Source organism: Staurois parvus, unplaced genomic scaffold (genome assembly GCF_062004578.1).
Source record: "Staurois parvus isolate SC_StPar_1 unplaced genomic scaffold, SC_StPar_1.0 ptg001345l, whole genome shotgun sequence".
NCBI lineage: Eukaryota > Metazoa > Chordata > Amphibia > Anura > Ranidae > Staurois > Staurois parvus.
In genome coordinates, this window is record NW_028319141.1 from 631618 (window position 1) to 652688 (window position 21071).

Genomic DNA, 21071 nt, shown 5'->3' on the forward strand with positions numbered 1-21071 from the left:
ATAAAGAGATTGGCTAGGCTGGGGGCAAATTTTGCCCCCATATCAACCCCTGTGGTTTGTAAGTAATATTTGTCGCCAAACCAAAAATAGTTATGTGTCATTGCAAAATCAAGGAGTTCTAGAATCAAGTTTTTTTGTAACATTGAAATATCCTGCGATTCATTTAAGTAATGATCCACTGCCATCAAACCATCAGTGTGTTTTATGTTGCTGTACAGTGACGCTACGTCCGCCGTCACTAAATACGTGGGATGTTGTAACTTAATGTCACGATATAAGGTCAGGTTCAGAGACCAGTTGCTATAGCAGTAAAAGGCTTACCTGAAACCAGTAGTATAGGTACACCAGTGGATCCCCCTGGGAATGACGCAGGCTCACCTGAGGTGCGGGGTCTAAGTATTAACCGGTCTTCCCCAGAGCTCCTAATGGTGGAGGTGGATTGGGCTGCGTGTTAATACCAGGTCGCAGATCTCAGGATCACCCCACCAGGGAATGAGCAGACTGGGAACCAATAGCGGATCAACAGGTTAGGGATCAGACGAAAGCAGAGTCAGTCACAAGCCAAGGGTCGGTCACAAATGGTAGCAGATCAATCATAGTACGTTAGGATGAGACAAAATCGTGGTCAGGAACAAGCCAAAGGTCAATAGCGGAGGTGTAGACAGCAGCAGGAACAGTAGCGGGATATTGGCTGGAAAGGCACAATAATCTGGCAAGGAGGAAGTGCATGGACATGACTTTTATAAGGAAGTTCATGGGAGGAGCAAGGAGTTCAAGGTTCAAGAGTAATCAAGGCACAAGGCAGGATTATCCAAGAATTGTCAAGGGAGCTGTCCAGCATTCCAGATAGCTCAGTGAGTAGAGACATTGCCTCTCACTGCAGAAGGACCAGGTTCGATCCCAGGCTCTGACACTTAATAGTTTTCAGGTCCAATAAAACCTGTTTGGTATCCTTTAAAAATGCAGGAGTATTATTAACCAGCGGTTGTAAAAAGAAATCTATATACTCCCCAATGCGTGACGTTAGTGATCCTATACCGCTTACTATTGGTCTTCCTGGCCGTTTAATCAGACTTTTGGTAAGCAATAGAAGACAGGTAATCTGGGAGCAATAGGGCATAGGCAGTCCTTCTCTTTTTTGTTTAATATCCCTGCTTCATAACCTCTTTTCAGAATGCACTTAAGAGACTTTTTATACAACATCAGAGGGTTATTCTGTAATACTTGATGTGTGTTTCTATCATCCAATATATCACATACTTGTGTTATGTAATCTTTTTGTCTAGGACAACCACTCCGCCCCCTTTATCAGCTGGGCGGATAACAAGCTCTTTCTCTTTTAGTAAATCATCCTTCAGTTTCACAATTTCTTTTGGGCAGTTGTAGTCCCATTTATTAATTTTTAATTTCTGTAAATCCTTTAGGAGCATGTTCTTAAAAATAAAAATGTGGGAGTGCGGTGGAGGATTAAATAAAGAGGCATTCTTAAGATGCGATGATTTTATGTGTACCTGTCTATACACAGGGCTGTATGTGACATGTTCCTGACCACTGCACTCTATACACAGGCCTAAGATATAATCCTGACCACTACATTCTATATACAGGGCTGTGTATGACATATTCCTGACCACTGCACTCAATACACAGGGCTGTGTATGACATGTTCCTGACCACTGCACTCAATACACAGGGCTGTGTATGACATGTTCCTGACCACTGCACTCAATACACAGGGCTGTGTATGACATGTTCCTGACCACTGCACTCTATACACAGGGCTGTGTATGACATGTTCCTGACCACTACACTCTATACACAGGGCTCTATATGACATGTTCCTGACCACTGCACTCTATACACAGGGCTGTATATGACATGTTCCTGACCACTGCACTCTATACACAGGGCTGTATATGACATGTTCCTGACCACTGCACTCAATACACAGGGCTGTATATGACATGTTCCTGACCACTGCACTCTATACACAGGGCTGTATATGATATACTCCTGACCACTGCACTCTATACACAGGGCTGTATATGACATGTTCCTGACCACTGCACTCTATACACAGGGCTGTATATGACATACTCCTGACAACTACTCTATACACAGGGCTGTAAAATGACATACTCCTGACCACTGCACTCTATACACAGGGCTGTATATGACATGTTCCTGACCACTGCACTCTATACACAGGGCTTTATATGACATGTTCCTGACCACTGCACTCAATACACAGGGCTGTATATGACATGTTCCTAACCACTGCACTCAATACACAGGGCTGTATATGACATGTTCCTGACCACTGCACTCTATACACAGGGCTGTATATGACATGTTCCTGACCACTGCACTCTATACACAGGGCTGTATATGATATACTCCTGACCACTGCACTCAATACACAGGGCTGTATATGACATGTTCCTGGCCACTGCACTCTATACACAGGGCTGTATATGACATGTTCTTGACCACTGCACTCTATACACAGGGCTGTATATGACATACTCCTGACAACTACTCTATACACAGGGCTGTAAAATGACATACTCCTGACCACTGCACTCTATACACAGGGCTGTATATGACATGTTCCTGACCACTGCACTCTATACACAGGGCTGTATATGACATGTTCCTGACCACTGCACTCTATACACAGGGCTGTATATGACATGTTCCTGACCACTGCACTCTATACACAGGGCTGTATATGATATACTCCTGACCACTGCACTCTATACACAGGGCTGTATATGACATGTTCCTGACCACTGCACTCTATACACAGGCCTAAGATATAATCCTGACCACTACACTCTATACACAGGGCTTTATATGACATCTTCCTGACTACTGCACTCTGTACACAGGTATGTATATCATATACTTCTTACCACTACATTCTGTACTCTGGGATGTAAATCACATACTCCTGACCACTACACTCTGTACTCTGGGATGTAAATCACATACTCCTGACCACTACACTCTGTACTCTGGGATGTAAATCACATACTCCTGACCACTACACTCTGTACTCTGGGATGGAAATCACATACTCCTGACCACTACACTCTGTACTCTGGGATGTAAATCACATACTCCTGACCACTACACTCTGTACTGTGGGATATAAGTCCTGACCACTACACTCTGTACTCTGGGATGTAAATCACATACTCCTGACCACTACACTCTGTACTGTGGGATATAAGTCCTGACCACTACACTCTGGGATGGAAATCACATACTCCTGACCACTACACTCTGTACTGTGGGATATAAGTCCTGACCACTACACTCTGGGATGGAAATCACATACTCCTGACCACTACACTCTGTACTCGGAGATGTAAATCACATACTCCTGACCACTACACTCTGTACTCTGGGATGTAACTCCTGACGACTACACTCTGTACTCTGGGATGTAAATCACATACTCCTGACCACTACACTCTGTACTCGTAGATGGAAATCACATACTCCTGACCACTGCAAGGGGGGTGATGAAATAGTCATCACCTGTCTAACGTGCAGCATAAAAGAGTTCCAAGGTACATAAGGACAGATGAGCGAGGTCTTATAGGGACAGATGAGCGAGGTCTTATAGGGACAGAGGAAAATAGTCATTTTAAGGGGGGACTGTGATGGATTTGGTAAAATGCCTATTTGGTTTCCTATTGAATATACTGTATATGTTTTTTATACACATTTTATAAATATTTACTTTTATACTTTAATACATGTTGTGTGAATATTTTCTGCCTGCTGGGCTTTGTGGTACTTTAAGAAATCCTTGCTTAAGAAATGTTTCACTCACACACACCGACCCCCCCCCCTCCCATCGTCCCAACTTGAGACAAAGGAATGTTTTTCTTTCTATAGATAAGACTTGGAAGAAGATCACACCTATACCATGACGGAGATTGTTTTCCTGTGGAAATGACCAAAGACTGATATAATACTTATGCTGTTGTCACATGACTCTGATACTGTTGTCACATGACTCTGATGCTGTCCTCACATGACTCTGATGCTGTCCTCACATGACTCTGATGCTGTCCTCACATGACTCTCGCATCATTCTGCATATATAAGTTCACTTTCTCATTATAATAAACTAGAAGTATTCATAGACTGAACATGTGTGTCAGCGTGAGTCTCTTCCAATGTGCGCACATTCCAAAGCTAGCGTCATAAATTAGGAAAGGAACAGATAATCAACGGACATTTTTAGTCCTCTTCTAAATCAATATCATTATCAGGAAACGCAACTCCGACACCCAAGAAGGGCTGAAGTTGTGTCCTTCATTTCCAGGATCTACTGGCCACTCTGCACCCCGACATTTACTGCACTTCATCCATGTCTTTGGGGGCCTCTCATCTCCTTATCAACTGTTTCTTCCATGATGAAGATCAGCCATGGAGTATATCTGAGGTGTATATCAGGGTGTGCTTCTTCCCCACATGAGAGCTGAGATGTCCAGCAACATTCATCTAGAAGACATTTCCCGCACTCAAGGCACTAATACACCTCCAGGGTTGTGTGGGACCCCTGATGTACAGGAAGACAGGACTTCAGTGAGGAACATTTCCCTCACTCAGGACAGGAAAGTGGATTCTTCCCCATGTGAGATCTCTGATGTTTGTAAAGATTAGACTTCCTTGTAAAATATTTCCCACACTCAGGACAGGAATACGGCTTCTCCCCTGTGTGAGAACTCTGGTGTGTGTAAAGATTGGACTTACTTGTAAAACATTTCCCGCACTCAGGACAGGAATACGGCTTCTCCCCTGTGTGAGATCTCTGATGTGTGTAAAGACTGGACTTCACTGAAAAACATTTCCCGCACTCAGGACAGGAATATGGCTTCTCCCCTGTGTGAGATCTCTGATGTCTGTAAAGATTGGACTTTAGTAAAAAACATTTCCAGCACTCAGAACAGGAATACGGCTTCTCCCCCGTGTGGGATCTCTGATGTTTGCACAGGTGGGTCTTCGTTGAAAAACATTTCCCGCACTCGGGACAGGAATACGGCTTCTCCCCTGTGTGAGATCTCTGATGTCTGTAAAGATTGGACTTCCCTGAAAAACATTTCCCACACTCAGGACAGGAATACGGCTTCTCCTGCATGTGAGATATTTTATGCACATTAACATGGGATTTAGAACTGAAACATTTCCCGCACTCTGAACAGGAATATGGCTTCTCCCCCGTGTGAGATCTTTTATGCACGTTAAGATGGTATGTAGAATGGAAACATTTCCCGCACTCAGTACAGGAGAACCTCTTCCCTGTTGGAAGGCCGGCCCGGTCCCGCACAGTCTGAGGTTCCTCAGGATACGAGGAATCCGATGGTCCATCTACACTGGGTGGTGCCGGATGGACATTGGAGGGAGCCGGGTTTTCTCCTGGACTATACTGTGTGATGTCCTCATCTTCTACTTTCCAGTCTGGAGACAAAGTGAGACAATCCTCGGAGGTTTTCCTCATCTCCCGGCCATGGACTAAAATACAAAGACAAAGAGGATTACTAGACAGGAGTTGATTGGTTCCCCCAAACCAGGACTCCGCCCACATCAGGCAGCTTGGTCTGTGAGGAGCTTACAATTCCACCCTCAAGGGAACTAGGAAATGGCTCCTCTGATCTCCTACCAGGTCATTTCTTTATTCATGGACCTTAGTCAGAGAGTGAGGAAACAACCAGAACTGTCTTTTATAGGAGGGACAGTGATGAGGGGATTATAGGACGAGGGTCCCCACCCCCTCTATCACTCATCGCCATCTTCCCAACACAAGAAGTACTGCACTTCCTTATTTAGTCCATGATTTAGTCATGAAGAACAGCGGGGCTGAGCCCCACCAGAGGTCAGAGAGTGAGGATGGGGGGAGAACAACCAAGATGAAGACTGGACTGATTCTGAAGACCACCATCATTGGGGTATTGACTCCTCCCTCATTATCACTTTCTGTTTAAGGGTCCAAAGTTGGAGGATGTTATCACATTATTATCACCATGTAAAAGTCTGTGCTCCAATCACATCATCCGATATAAAATGTCCAGCTGGGAGGAAATGGGGGGAACAGAAGAGACTCCATATTATGTATATATATAGCAGTGGGGGGAGAGAAGAGGTCAGGAGTATGTAATGTACAACATAGAGTATATAGTGCAGGGGTCAGGAGTATGTAATGTACAACATAGAGTATATAGTGCAGGGGTCAGGAGTATGTAATGTACAACACGGAGTATATAGTGCAGGGGTCAGGAGTATGTAATGTACAACATAGAGTATATAGTGCAGGGGTCAGGAGTATGTAATGTACAACATAGAGTATATAGTGCAGGGGTCAGGAGTATGTAATGTACAACATAGAGTATATAGTGCAGGGGTCAGGAGTATGTAATGTACAACATAGAGTATATAGTGCAGGGGTCAGGAGTATGTAATATACAATATAAATTATACAGTGTAAGGGTCAGGGTTCATAATATTGATATTAAGTAATCAGTGGAAGATTAAATGTTTACTGTAGACAAGTTGCAGAGATCCCACACCGCTGCCTCCCATCTCCTGAGACTGCACTCAGTGACTTGGGTCTGAGACACTACAGACATATCCCTCCACCCGGCACAGCCAGCAGATAACAGAGCAAGGAACCCTGGGAGAATTGTTCTGTTAGAGATCTTACTAGACCCGGGAATGGGGAAGAAGACTCAAAGCACACACCCCAGGTGCCTAGGTTAATGCTAATGGTGAAAACGTAACATTTTGCAGCCAGCTGAACCCCAGAATCTCCAAAAATCCAGTCTAGATATTTAAATTGTGTCTTACAGACTGATATTGCCAAGTGTTGACTCTACTCTGGACCAATCAGTGAGCAGTATGGGTGGAGGAATGGATTTAGTGTTCATGACCCACCTGTGCTGATCTCTGTAGGAGTGTCCTCCTCTATAAATGTCCCCGTTATTCCATCCTCCTCCATAGACTGCTGATCATCCCTCACATACGCCTCTTCTTCTTCTGCTTTCACCTCAAATTCTATATCGATTGGATCTCCACTCTAAATCAAGGAAATGAGAGAAAATATCATCTGTAAAATGTAAGATTTATGATTGTGACATCACACACAAAATCCACACATTGTCTCCCTTCACAGAAGCAGATCACATGTGATATGTGGGTACATTTCCCCTAAATACCGCATGCCATCCTGAAACTGTCCATTTCCTATCCCGTGTTGCGGTATTGACCACAAACACTGAACACGCTCAGTAAATACCGCATGAACAGGCGTTACATTCACAGAAGGAAATAAAGAATGAAATGCATGCGGTCATTAATTAGTGGTGGAGACATGCGGCATTCAGGAAATGTGTACTGCTTGGTAAAGAGTGGGCGGCCGCTGGCATCCTTAACAACCAGTAAACAACATGGTTGTTAGGGACCGAGCGGCCGCTGCGTCCTAACCAACCGCTAAAAAAAAAAAAAAATTACCGGCAACAAAATATTAAGAAAATGTTGTAGGGTCCCCCCCTGGGGTCTGGTATGGATTTTGAGGGGGACTCCTTGCCAAAATGAAAGAAATACATACCAGACCCCTATCTGAGCATGCTGCTGGCAGGTCAGGAAAAGGGGGGATGAGCAAGCGACCCCCCTCCTGAAACATACCAGGCCATGTGCCCTTAACATGGAGTGGATGCTCTGGGGCAGGGGAGACTTTGCTCCCCCAGAGCACCTTGTCCATGTTGATGGGGATAAGGGAGTCTTCCCCACAACCCAGGCTAGTGGCTGTGGGGGTTTGCAGGCAGAGCACTTACAAAATGTAACAAGGGGGCCCTCAGATCCCTCACCCCATGTGAATGAGTATGGGGTACATGGCACCCCTAATTATTCACCCCAAAAAAGTATTCTGTTAAATACAGCAGGCAGGTTTTGACAAGTCCTTTATTAAAAAAGCAAAACTAAAGCAAAATGTCCCCCCGGTGTAGATCCATCACCAATCACGATGCTCACTGTCACCGCTGACTCGGAAAGAAAAGCTCCGCTCCCAATGAAGACTCCCCTCTGTCTGACAGCTCTGCTGCCTCCTGCCACTAAATATACTAAGGGGCGGTGCCACTCAGTGATGTCACTGACCGGGGCATGTTGTATTGGTGACGTCACTGACCAGGGCATGTTGTATTGGTGATGTCACTGACCGGGGCATGTTGTATTGGTGACGTCACTGACCAGGGCATGTAGTATTGGTGATGTCACTGACCAGGGCATGTTGTATTGGTGATGTCACAAGAAGGCAATGACAGCGAGTATCGTGATTGGATCATCGATGGATCTACATCAGGGGATATTGTTCTTTATTTTTGTTTTATCAAAAATTACTTCCAGTGTTTTTTTAAACCACTTTTTTTTGGTGAATGAATAGGGGTACTATGTACTCTATACTCATTCACATTGTGGGGGGCCGGGATCTGGGGGCCTCCTTGTTAAAGGTGGCTTCCAGATTCCAATAAGCCCCCCACCCACAACCACTGCCCAGGGTTGTGGGGAAGGACCCTTGTCCCCATCACCATGGGGACAAGGTGCTTTTGGGAGGATAGAGTGCCCCTGCCCTGAAGCACCCACCCCATGTTGAGGGTATGTGGCCTAGTATGGTTCAGGAGGAAGGTGGGCACTCACTAAGGGTCTGGTATTGAGTTTGGAGGGGAAACCATGCATTTCATTTTATTATTTTGGCATCGGGGTTCCCCTCAAAATCCATACCAGACCTGTCACAGCTGTCAGCGGGGAACTTGGCGACCGTCCGCTCCTTGTTTACTGGTTGTTGGGGACACTGGCGGCTGCCCTCTCCTTAACAACAAGCTATTTCCAAGTGTTGCTATGGACACCAGTGGTAAATTCCCCGCAGGATTCACTACTAAAAAACAGAATGCAGCATCTTACTACATACTGGGATACGGGAAGATACCGCTTTGTGATTGGAGCCCATAGTCTCTACAAGTCCATGTTCTAGATACTCCATCCCACCAACCTTGTAATAGTGAGGGATGGTGTGACCTTCCTGTGTGGAATCCCGGGAATACAGAGGACGGGGACATCTCTCTGGTGGGTTCCTGGTATTAGGTGGCTCCATCATATCCTTGTGTCCTTCTGAAAACTCCTCCATCACTCCATACTCCTCATCCTCCTCTTTATACTCTTCTTTAACATCAATATTATCATCCCCGAGGATTCCACTCTGAAAGATATAATAAAACATTCATTGTAACAAACATGCTGTGTATAAATCACAACTACCAATAATTGTCATCATCTACCTGATGATGGTGAGGGATGGTGTGACCTTCCTGTGTGGAATCCCGGGAATACAGAGGACGGGGACATCTCTCTGGTGGGTTCCCATGACTGGATCCATCTGTAGGAAACACACACACTGACTGAATCCATTGTTTCTATGTGTTTATCAGATGATGGGGGATCTAGGTGGATCCTCCGTACTGCTCTCTCCTTTACAATAAAGTCTCCTCTTACCCGGTGATGTGAGGGGCGGCTGATTGTCCATCATGACGTCCTTGTAGAGATCCTTGTGTCCTTCTAAATACTCCCACTCCTCCATGGAGAAATAGACAGTGACACCCTGACACCTTATAGGAACCTGACACACACAATGATACAGTCACCATCCAGACACATCCCTTGTCTGTTACTGGAGAATGTCCCAGAATTCCCGGCACCGCTCACCTCTCCTGTCAGCAGCTCCATCATCTTCTTGGTGACTTCTAGAATCTTCTGTGTCTTCTGTCTTGTAGGGATCAGGGATGGAGGTGGGGGGATGGTGATGGGATTCTGGATTCTCGAGGATCTTGTGGTCATACGATGAGATCTCCTTCTGGTGTCATTGTCGGTAGATTTCTTCATGACTCCTGTACAGTTCTGTGTGATACAAAGATAAATCTCACTCTCCCATAATCCCTCACTTCTATGGTCAGCTCTAGATTTATTCTCCAGGGATTGGCCACAATGTGCCGACTCAGCAAAGGACAGACATCTCCATCCAATGATATGATGACAATGGGGTCAGATTTATAGCTCCTTCTAGAAGTCATATAATAGAGTCACTAATGGTTTACTAGTAAGGCTCACTGACCCACCAGGAAATGTCACCCATGGATTTAGTGGTCAGTGGGCGTGGCATGCTGGTAATCATGGGTCTCCCTGATTGGACTAAAGCTGAGATTGTTCTCTTCTATAACCAATGCCGCCATCTTGTGCTATAACCAAATCTCATAGAGTCCGGACACTTTATGTATTCATAGTACTTGTGTGGATGTCGTTATTGATTACAGAACATCAGAAGACTTCAAGTGACTCTGAATACCTCCCAGTGTACAGCCGAGTCAGATTTAACCCCTTCATTACACTCACCTCTCCAGTCAGCAGGCTGAGGATCTCCAGGGTGAGCTTCAATATCGTCTCATTCCGGGGAAATTCCTTCCTTACAATCTTCACAAAACCCAAAGTCTGCTGATTGTCCATCATGACGTCCTTGTAGAGGTCCTTGTGTCCTTCTAAATACTCCCACTCCTCCATGGAGAAATAGACAGTGACACCCTGACACCTTATAGGAACCTGACACACACAATGATACAGTCACCATCCAGACACATCCCTTGTCTGTTACTGGAGAATGTCCCAGAATTCCCGGCACCGCTCACCTCTCCTGTCAGCAGATGGACCATCATGGTGGTCAGTTCCAGAATCTTCTGCTCTTTCTCCCTCTCAGGTATTAGAGAATGAGATGGAGGCACCATGGTGAGGCTCCGGGTTCTGCTCCATCCTCCTGAGATTGGCTCCCCACTAGACTTCTTCTTTACAACATAATCCTACAGATCAGGAGACAAATAAAACATCAACCACCTGACATCATCTAAATGTGTGCAAAAATAAAATGGTCTATTGACCAGAATAGACAAGAGTGATGTCATGTGACCTCCCAGAATCCTCCTCACCTCTCCGGTCAGGTCTGTGTTTTATTAATAGAGATCAGAGTGATGTCATGTGACCTCCCAGAATCCTCCTCACCTCTCCGTTCAGGTCTGTGTGTTATTAATAGAGATGAGAGTGATGTCATGTGACCTCCCAGAATCCACCTCACCTCTCCGGTCAGGTCTGTTTTTTATTAATAGAGATAAGTGATGTCATGTGACCTCCCAGAATCCTCCTCACCTCTCCGGTCAGGTCTGTGTTTTATTAATAGAGATGAGAGTGATATCATGTGACCTCCCAGAATCCTCCTCACCTCTCCGGTCAGGTCTGTGTTTTATTAATAGAGATGAGAGTGATGTCATGTGACCTCCCAGAATCCTCCTCACCTCTCCGGTCAGGTCTGTGTGTTATTAATAGAGATGAGAGTGACGTCATGTGACCTCCCAGAATCCTCCTCACCTCTCCGGTCAGGTCTGTGTATTATTAATAGAGATGAGAGTGATGTCATGTGACCTCCCAGAATCCTCCTCACCTCTCCGGTCAGGTCTGTGTTTTATTAATAGAGATAAGAGTGATGTCATGTGACCTCCCAGAATCCTCCTCACCTCTCCGGTCAGGTCTGTGTTTTATTAATAGAGATAAGAGTGATGTCATGTGACCTCCCAGAATCCTCCTCACCTCTCCGGTCAGCAGGTAGATGATCTCCAGGGTGAGGTTTAGTATCTTCTCAGTCATGTGACTCCGGTCCTCCTCCATCCTCATTGGTGCCATCATGTGATCTATACAGGTCTCCTTGTAGACGGATAACTTTGGGAAATGAAAGTAAGAATGATTTGGATGGTATTGGTCACACAATAATAGGATGTGGATGTGAGGGGGGAATAGGAGGGTTGCTGGACATTGAAGAACTACTCCCCCCATGGGAAGACATTTTGTTTGGACTGTTTAGTGTTTACTACAATTTTGAGGTCCGGGGCCCTTTTCTCTGTTGGGTTTGTTTGGTCTCTGAACTGGTTTTGATGAGTATTAGATCTGCAGACAAGGAATGATAAATCTGATCCTTCCTATGACTAGTTTGCTCTGAGGCAGTGCTGTGAGGTCAATGTCGGCTCATCATGCAGGGATGGTCACTTTACATCGCCCGACGCCCGGGACATGTAGTTCTGGGGGCCGGGCAAGTATTGTTTTTAATCTTTATCCCTGCTGAGGACAAGCCGCAGGGCTCTCCTTTCAGGTGCCAGCCTCTGCCACCCCGTGTGTGTGAACCTCTCCTGTACCTGCTATGCTTCCCCGGCTCTGCTTGCCCATCTGTGGGCCCGGGTCAGCGGGTGTCGGAGGGTAGAGGGGATGGAGGAGAGCGGACATGTTCACTCCCTTCTTGTCCTGACCCAGAAGTGACGTTATGACAGATTTCCCGACCATCGAGGCCGGCAAAGAATGTAATGCGGTGCGATGTGCTCTACATTACATCCAATGGAGTACAGGGGAGACATTGGGGGTCTTTTAGACCCTGGATGTCTCAATAAAGAGAACCTGTCATCAAACGACATCTCATTGAGGACTTTGTCCCCTTAAGTAAATATGTTTTTTTTAAATGCAAAGAATTAAAGTTATAACCAAGTACATAACTCCTCCCTTTAAAAAATTTTAAGGCCCCCCTCCCCCACATATATGCACACCCAAACGTAAGAGCACATGCCGGAGCGCCTACACGTGATAACATTGATTGTGATACACGTTACATATCGCCGGTCACACCAGAATGAGAGGATAATTCTAGGAGCAGACCTCCTCCGTACTCTATACTGATGACCTAGAAGGGGCTATAAATGTGTCCCCTATAGATAATACCGGGGACTAAAGGTTGTCACCATTTCAGCACACACAACTTAAGGTTTGACATGTTGAATATCTATTTACTCGCTGCAACCTCGGCTTTTATATTTTTACACATAAATGGGTCATTTATTGCTTTTTTGTGCCCTGAAATTAACTTAAGTGTATTTTTTACTGAAATTTGGCATTTCCTAGACTTTGTGATAATATTTTGTGACATAAAAAATTGGAACTGCCACTATTTTATTCTCTAAAGTCTCTACTTTCAGAAAATCGATATTTTGGGGGTTTTGTGTCAACTTCAGGATAAAATGATTTTTTAAACGTGCAAAAATGCAAAAATGGCTCTGGGAGTGAAAGGGAAAAAGGATAAGCAGGACACTCCCCTTTCCTGAGGAGCAGCCAATCGGTTCTCATTACACTGTAAGGAATCTCCCCTCCCTGCTAGTCCCCGGGTGCGGTGCTGGAGACAGGCGGGGGAGGGGAGGAGGAGATAAACAGCTCAATGTTACACATATTAAATGTTTTAGTCGCTATAAAGCCCCATTTATTTTTTAACCCCCAGATATTCCTAAAAGAGCCTCAGATTTATATACATTTTCTGTTACAAAGGAATGTTTCCTTCCTCCTGAGCAGCAATGTAAGGGGCTCTATGCTCCATACTCCTGACCCCGGCACTCCATCATTGTGTTGGCTGCATAGTGTCATGATTGCCCATTGGCTGCCTGTGTAGTGTCATCATTGCCCTTTGTAGGCCATGTATGGTCAGGATGGTCCTTGTCTTGTCTATTTATTGTCAGTGCTGTTTGTTTAGAGGACCATATTACTAGAATTTATCTCCACAATGAGGAGAATGTTCCGGCCCCGGAAGTGGGGGAATGTTCTGCCCCTGAAGGGGTTCATCTGGGTTCCCACACTATATATGTGTGTATCATCATCTGCTGGAGATAAAAGACATCACAGTGACTGTCAGGAATGGACTTGCCAGTAATGGTGGGACTCACCTGCCTTGTGGGCTGCAGTACCAGGGCTGGCCAGCGGGTGCTCCCGGCAATCAGAGACTCAACCTTGCATCCAGCCAAACACCTGAAGCTGATTATGGAGGTGTATTCAAGGGATGGCCAGACCTGCAGTCTCTGCCTTGGTGTGTGTTTTTCCTGGGCCCTGTATCTTGTTACCTGCATCCCTGTTCCTGTCTGATTCATTGCTGACCCTGCCTGATTCCGGACCTCTGCTGACTTCTCCTGTTTCATCCCTGGCTTGTGACCCCGACCATTCTCCGCTTGCTCCTCCTGTTCCTACCTGCCCGATTGTTATTGACCCGGCCTGCCTGACGACGCTTGCATTGTATGTACTGTTATCTGTGGGTGGTTTGGTTTGTTTGCACTGTGTTATGTTTTAGTATTGCACTGCATTTATGTTTGTATTGTTAGTCTTTAATAAATTATATTGTTTATAACTTATCTGAAGCCTGCGTTTCCCTGCGTCAGTCACATACCTCTGGTCATACCCCGGAGCCCTGACAGTGACTATGGAGGAAGAGGACGGACGTGACTATGGAGGAAGAGGACGGACGTGACTATGGAAGAAGAGGACGGACGTGACTATGGAAGAAGAGGACGGACGTGACTATGGAGGAAGAGGACGGACGTGACTATGGAGGAAGAGGACGGACGTGACTATGGAGGAAGAGGACGGACAGGACTATGGAGGAAGAGGACGGACAGGACTATGGAGGAAGAGGACGGACATGACTATGGAGGAAGAGGACGGACAGGACTATGGAGGAAGAGGACGGACAGGACTATGGAGGAAGAGGACGGACAGGACTATGGAGGAAGAGGACGGACGTGACTATGGAGGAAGAGGACGGACAGGACTATGGAGGAAGAGGATGGACATGACGGTGAGGTTACTGGGTGTAAATAGGAAATAACATCTTATTACCTCCTCTGCTGCCACGTCCACCAATGTCTCTGATCTGCTTCCTCCCAACTCACCTCTCTGTCTACCTGACATCACTTCCTGTCTGTACCTGACATCACTTCCTGTCTGTACCTGACATCACTTCCTGTCTGTACCTGACATCACTTCCTATCTGTATCCCATAGAGAAGTCCTGTCTGGGGAGAAATGAGATCACCATCTTGTGGAGTTCAGAGGAACTGCAGCCCCAAGAAACATCCCCTAATAACCATTCCTGCATTGTATCTACCTTACAGAGATACCAGGGAAGATCAAAAAGAACTAAAAAAAGTAAGAAACAATAAACCTAACTCTTATGCAACCAACTGTTTAAATAATATATTTTACTACAGATAGAAAAGACTTAAAGACACAGAACACAAGATAAAAACAAAATACATAATAAAACAGAGACCTCCAAAACAGATCTTTTTGGGTAAAAAAAATGCAAAAATACATCCTAAAGTATAAGAATATCTATCAATCCACTGATAATGAAGATGTTAGACATAAATGACAAGGATGTAATGGTCACAGAGGAATGGTGGTGGAGATCTCTCAAAGTAAGAACACTTCCTTGAATGGTTCTATAAATAAAGAATGAATCCTGGAGGGAATAAAGCTGTAAAGCAATAAATAATATATAAACTGGGCCATCCACTTCATCCATAAAGACATTGTGATTGAAGATCTTCTAGATCACATAGAAGGAGGACTCATCCATGATTTCATACATTTGTTTGGAAGGATAGAACAATCCTCAGAAGGGAACATGTAGGATGACAGGAAAGGCTCCTGACTGGTGAGATCCTCCAAACATAATGATGACATCCATGAACTGGAGCGAGCTCGTTGGGGTGATAAAGCCAATCTGGAAACACTGTGTAGACGTTCTCCAAGAACTCAGCACACTCCAGGTGTGGAGAAAGTCTCCAGGTGGGTTTAGCCTGTCATTTATCATAGGTAGAAATGTCCACACATGGACTTCCACAGGGACCCCGAGACTACATATAGATCTTGTACAGTGTCCCCTGTAATGAATTGCTTCCCCATCGGCCTATAGCAGAATGACAGCTGAGCGGGATCTCTCCCATCCTGGGTGGACATCATATGAAGTCCTCCAAGTCTAGTGGCTCTGCTGTATCTTGATATGTCACCTGCTGTGTCCACCAAATGACAGATCATTTTATCTGGCCAGCCCAGTACCATGTGATTGCTATGACCAATCACAGTGATCACATGACAGTTGTACACAATGAATGGCTTTCATTCATAGCCATTCATTGTGTACTATTGTGATGATCTCTGTGATTTGTCACTGGCTCACTACCTCTACTGGAAATGTATTCCAAGCATCTACTACTCTTTCAGTAAAATAATACTTTCTGAGATTAGTTGTGAACTTTCCTCCAGTTAGTTGGAGGTCATGTCCTGTGTTCTTCATTTTGGTTTCATATTGAAAATCCTGCCCTCCTGAACCTTATTCACTCCCTTGTTGTATGTAAAGGTTTCAGTCATGTCTCCCCTTTCCCTTCTCTCCTCCAGACTGGACATGTTACGTTCCTGAAGTCTCTCCTGATATCACTATTTGTATTCCCCGTCTCTGGACTCGTTCTATCTTATCACCTTTATGTAAGTGAGGTCTCCAGAACTGGACACAGTATTCTAAATGAGGTTGCTGGTGACCCCTCTAGTGATAGATCTATATAGAGGAATCAGGACCTCCTTCCTCCTGCCGTTGACCCCTCTAGTGATATAAAGATCTATATAGAGGAATCAGGACCTCCTTCCTCTCGCCGGTGACCCCTCTGTAAGGGAATTCCCGTGAGACGGCTGCTGATTAGACGTGCGCATGTGCACAGAAATGCACGATCATGCACGGTGAAGATTGGCTCCAGGTGGACTATTTAAAAGGTGCCTTTGCCTGTGCTGAGTGCTGACTGGTCTTCAGCTGTTCCCTGTTTCCTGCTCGTTCCTGTGTGTGATTTCCTTGTTGCTGACCTGGCTTGTTCCTGACCTGACTCTGATTACTCCCCTGCTTGATACTGGTTCCTGACTTCGGCTCTGCTCCTGACTTTGGCTTGCTTATGATTTGGTACCTTGCTGTCCGCCCATTAATGACCCCGGCTATTCCTATGACATTGCTCCTGTCTCCCATGCCTGCTTCCTGCCTTGCTCTGGTGCACACCTGGTGATCTACCATACCAGCTCTGCATATCACTACTGTGCCTCAATTGGAGGTTCATCAGTCTTCCAAAGTCTCCAGCTGCAAGAGCTGAAAACAACATCTGCTGGTGCTCTTGTCCCCCTGGTCCCTAGACACCCTCTGTTCCTCTTCCAGTGGGGTCAGGGCTAGTGACACAAGTAAGGCCGACCTCGTCATTTCAGTCCCCCATCAGGTACATGACAGTACCAGTCAGCCAATGATGGAGTCTGAAAGGGAGGCCTCTGCAATAGGGGACATCTGTCAATCAATCTCTGCCTTGTCTTACATGGTGCAGAGGTTGCAAAAGAATCCTTGAGCACATGGAAAACCAATTACCAACCAAGTCAGATGTCTCAACAGCCATGGGTCCTTCTGCAGTCTCAGACATAACTACCCAGAGAGGGCTCAGCATGATTCATGACCCCTCTAGTGATATAAAGATCTATATAGAGGAATCAGGACCTTCCTCCTCCTGCTGGTGACCCCTCTAGTGATATAAATATCTATATAGAGTAATCGGGACCTCCTTCCTCCTGCTGGTGACCCCTCAAGTGATATAAAGATCTATATAGAGTAATCGGGACCTCCTTCCTCCTGCCGGTGACCCCTCAAGTGATATAAAGATCTATATAGAGGAATCGGGACGTCCTTCCTCCTGCCGGTGACCCCTCTAGTGATATAAAGATCTATCTAGAGGAATCATGATCTCCTTCCTCCTGCCGGTGACCCCTCTAGTGATATTAAGATCTATATAGAGGAATCAGGACCTCCTTCCTCCTGCCGGTGACCCCTCTAGTGATATAAAGATCTATATAGAATAATGAGGACCTCCTTCCTCCTGCCAGTGACCCCTCTAGTGATAGAAAGATCTATATAGAGGAATCGGGACCTCCTTCCTCCTGCCGGTGACCCCTCTAGCAATATAAAGATCTATATAGAGGAATCAGGACCTCCTTCTGTGATGATTGTGTGCAATAGAGGCATAGACATTGTACATGACAGCCATCTTGTTAGGTTTCAGCCATGTTCCCTTCTGTCCTCCCTCCTCCCTTTGTCCATGGAATGCATAGCTACAAGTTGACGGAGGTCAACAGGATCTCTTATCCTAAATAAAACACAGATAGATCAGCTCCAGGGCTGTAAACCTCTAATTAGTCTGGTTCCAGGGGGTTTGCTGGAAAACCACTTCCCTCTGCCCGGTTGTAAAACAATAACTCAGTCAGTCATGACCTGTTAGGCTATTAGGGCAGAGCATGCCATAAAACGTACATTCCACAAGAGTCATTTTTCATACAATTTATAAACTTCAGCAGGAACTGGGCACATTAATATGAAGTATATATACAGATGGATCATTTTATTATGAGTCACACAAGACCTTACATTACTATGTTAGTGCCTACAAGAGAGAAGAAGCAGTCTCTTTCCTCCTGGGTGACAAGGGTACGCTATGTTTGGTATCTTTGTGTTCCGAACAGGGGCGGACTGACAACTCATGGGGCCCCTGGGCAATAGGGGATCATGGGGCCCCTGTGTCCTTGCCCAAACTCAAAAAAGCCTATGAAACATTTAAAATTCATTTCCACCTCCCGTGAACTTATATTCTCGTGAACCAACCTAAATATTCTTTTTTGTTTAACCTCATCTATCTCCACACCCAAATCTCTTTCCCATTTTTCTATATACATTAGTTTTTTTCCACCTTTATCTAACTCAGTGAGAATTTTATATATCCTTGCCGTACCGTGTCTCCCATCACCTCGTGCTCCCAACAGCTTCTCAAACAAGTTCCAATCTATACTCGCTCTAAAAAGCCTTAGGCAATTTCCCCACAAAACATTTTAATTGATTATATCTCCAACCATCTATCCTAGTGAAAATCTTTCCCTCTTCCTTTTTCAAATCTTTAAGTGTTCTCAGTTCTACTCCTTTCATTATATCTCTCAATTGGGCACTCTCATTTGTGATACATTTTCCTGAAACCTCCTCCCTACCTGGTGGGAAGAACCCTGAATTTTTCAATGGCATCAATAATGAATTAAATTCCCACTTTAACTGTCTGTGCATTTTATCCCACACTCTTAACACATTTAAAGTATACACACGTGTGCTTTCTTTTAGTCCTCTATACTCTGTAGGCATCCATATACTCCTACTTAAATCATTACCACTAAGTGAGTTTTCCACTGTGACCCAACTTTTCCCTTTTGCATTATATGTCCAATCAAATATTCTAGCCAAAATAACTGCATTATAATATCTCTTAAAATCAGGGACTCCCAATCCGCCATTCTCTTTATTTCTAGTTATCACTTCATAAGATACTCTAGGTTTTTTATTACTCCAAATAAATCTTGTCATCATCTTTTTCAGTATCTTAAAATATATCTCAGGCAACTTAATAGGGACCATTTGAAATTTATATAGGATTTTGGGAACTACAACCATTTTTATCAAATTTATACGTCCCAACCAGGACCGATTTCCTCCCCCTAATCTCTTTAGTTCCTCTCTAATTTCATTTAACATTACTATATAATTTGCTTGATACAAGTTTTTATAGGCCGAAGTGAGTTAAATACCTAAATACTTCAATTCTCTCTCTCTCCACACAAAGGGAAACTCCCCTTGTATCCCCCTTTTTTCTTTATTTGAAAGGTTTATATTTAATATCTCTGTTTTAGACGGGTTTATTTTTAAGTTTGACATCTCTCCATATTCCTTCAAAGCCCTCATTAAATTAGGGAGCGTTATCCTAGGATTTTCTACATAAAACAGTAAATCATCTGCAAATGCGGCAACCTTATGTTCTATATTTCCCACCCGTATTCCTTTTATGTCTACATTTTTCCTTATTGTTGCTAATAATGATTCCAAAGATAGAACATATAACAATGGGGACAGTGGACAGCCCTGTCTTGTTCCATTTGTCAACTCAAAAGATTCCGATAGCTCCCCATTTACCATTACCACTGTAGAGGGGTTCTTATATAACTTTCCTATCCAAGTTCTCATTCTATCGCCCACTCCTAAGATCTCCAATGTGTCCATCATATATCCCCATTTGACTCTATCAAATGCCTTCTCTGCATCCACTGAAAGAGCCACCGCTGGCGACCTTCCCTTTCTACTTTTCTGGATAAGCAACAGTGATCTCTACCCTCTCGCCCCTGAACAAAACCCACCTGATCTTCATGTATCCATTCGGGCATTAAATCTTTCAATCTATTTGCCAAGATCTTTGCATAAATCTTCGTATCTATATTCAGCAAAGATATTGGTCTATAGCTTGAACATTGGGTGGGATCTTTTCCTTCCTTGTATATGAGGACCGCCTGAGCCTGCAGTGATTCTCGTCTCATATCCATCTCTTCTCCCAAGGCGTTAACATAGGACTTCAATTTAGGTATTAACAGTTCACTATATTTTTTATAATATCTAACAGTATATCCATCTGGTCCTGGGCTTTTACCTATCATAGATGTTTTTAATGCTATCTTTATTTCTTCATAGGTAATTTCAGATTCTAAGGAATTCAAAAGATCTTCATTTAATTTCGGTAGTCCTGTGTTTTTTAAATATATTCTTCTTTTTTCTACGTTTATTATTCCATCTTTACGTGTTGAATCTTGAGGGGCAATATTATAAAGTTTGCTATAATAATCCCTAAACACCTTCGCAATATCTTTAGTTGAGTGCACCAGTTCTCCCTTGGGGTTTTTTATTTTCTCTATGTAATTCCTATTATTCTTTTTCCTCAAAGCTCTCATCAAAAGCTTTCCTGATTTATCACCCCATCTATATCTTTCGCATAATACTTTGTTAAAGACTCTCTTCTTCTCTTCCTCCATCATAATCTCTAATTCCTCTTTCTTTTCCTTTACCTTCTGCATTATCTCTTTCGTTATATTCTTTTTATGCAATTGTTCAACATCCGCCAGTTCTTTTAGGAGCCTACTGATCTTCTCTCTCCTTTCCCTTTTCTTTCTAGCCCCTATTGCAATAAGAATTCCCCTTATGTAGACCTTATGAGCCTCCCACACTGTAGCCTC

At 44.4% G+C, this 21071-nt stretch overlaps 1 protein-coding gene across 1 annotated transcript in view; it reads right to left on the minus strand.

Moving 5' to 3' along the window:
* The window catches only part of LOC149436770 (uncharacterized), a 166420-nt gene that overhangs the window by 67503 nt on the left and 77846 nt on the right, over nucleotides 1-21071 (minus strand). The window contains 1 exon segment of the mRNA XM_089661487.1: nucleotides 4637-5515. Within this exon segment, the coding sequence (XP_089517613.1) occupies nucleotides 4637-5515 (879 nt within the window).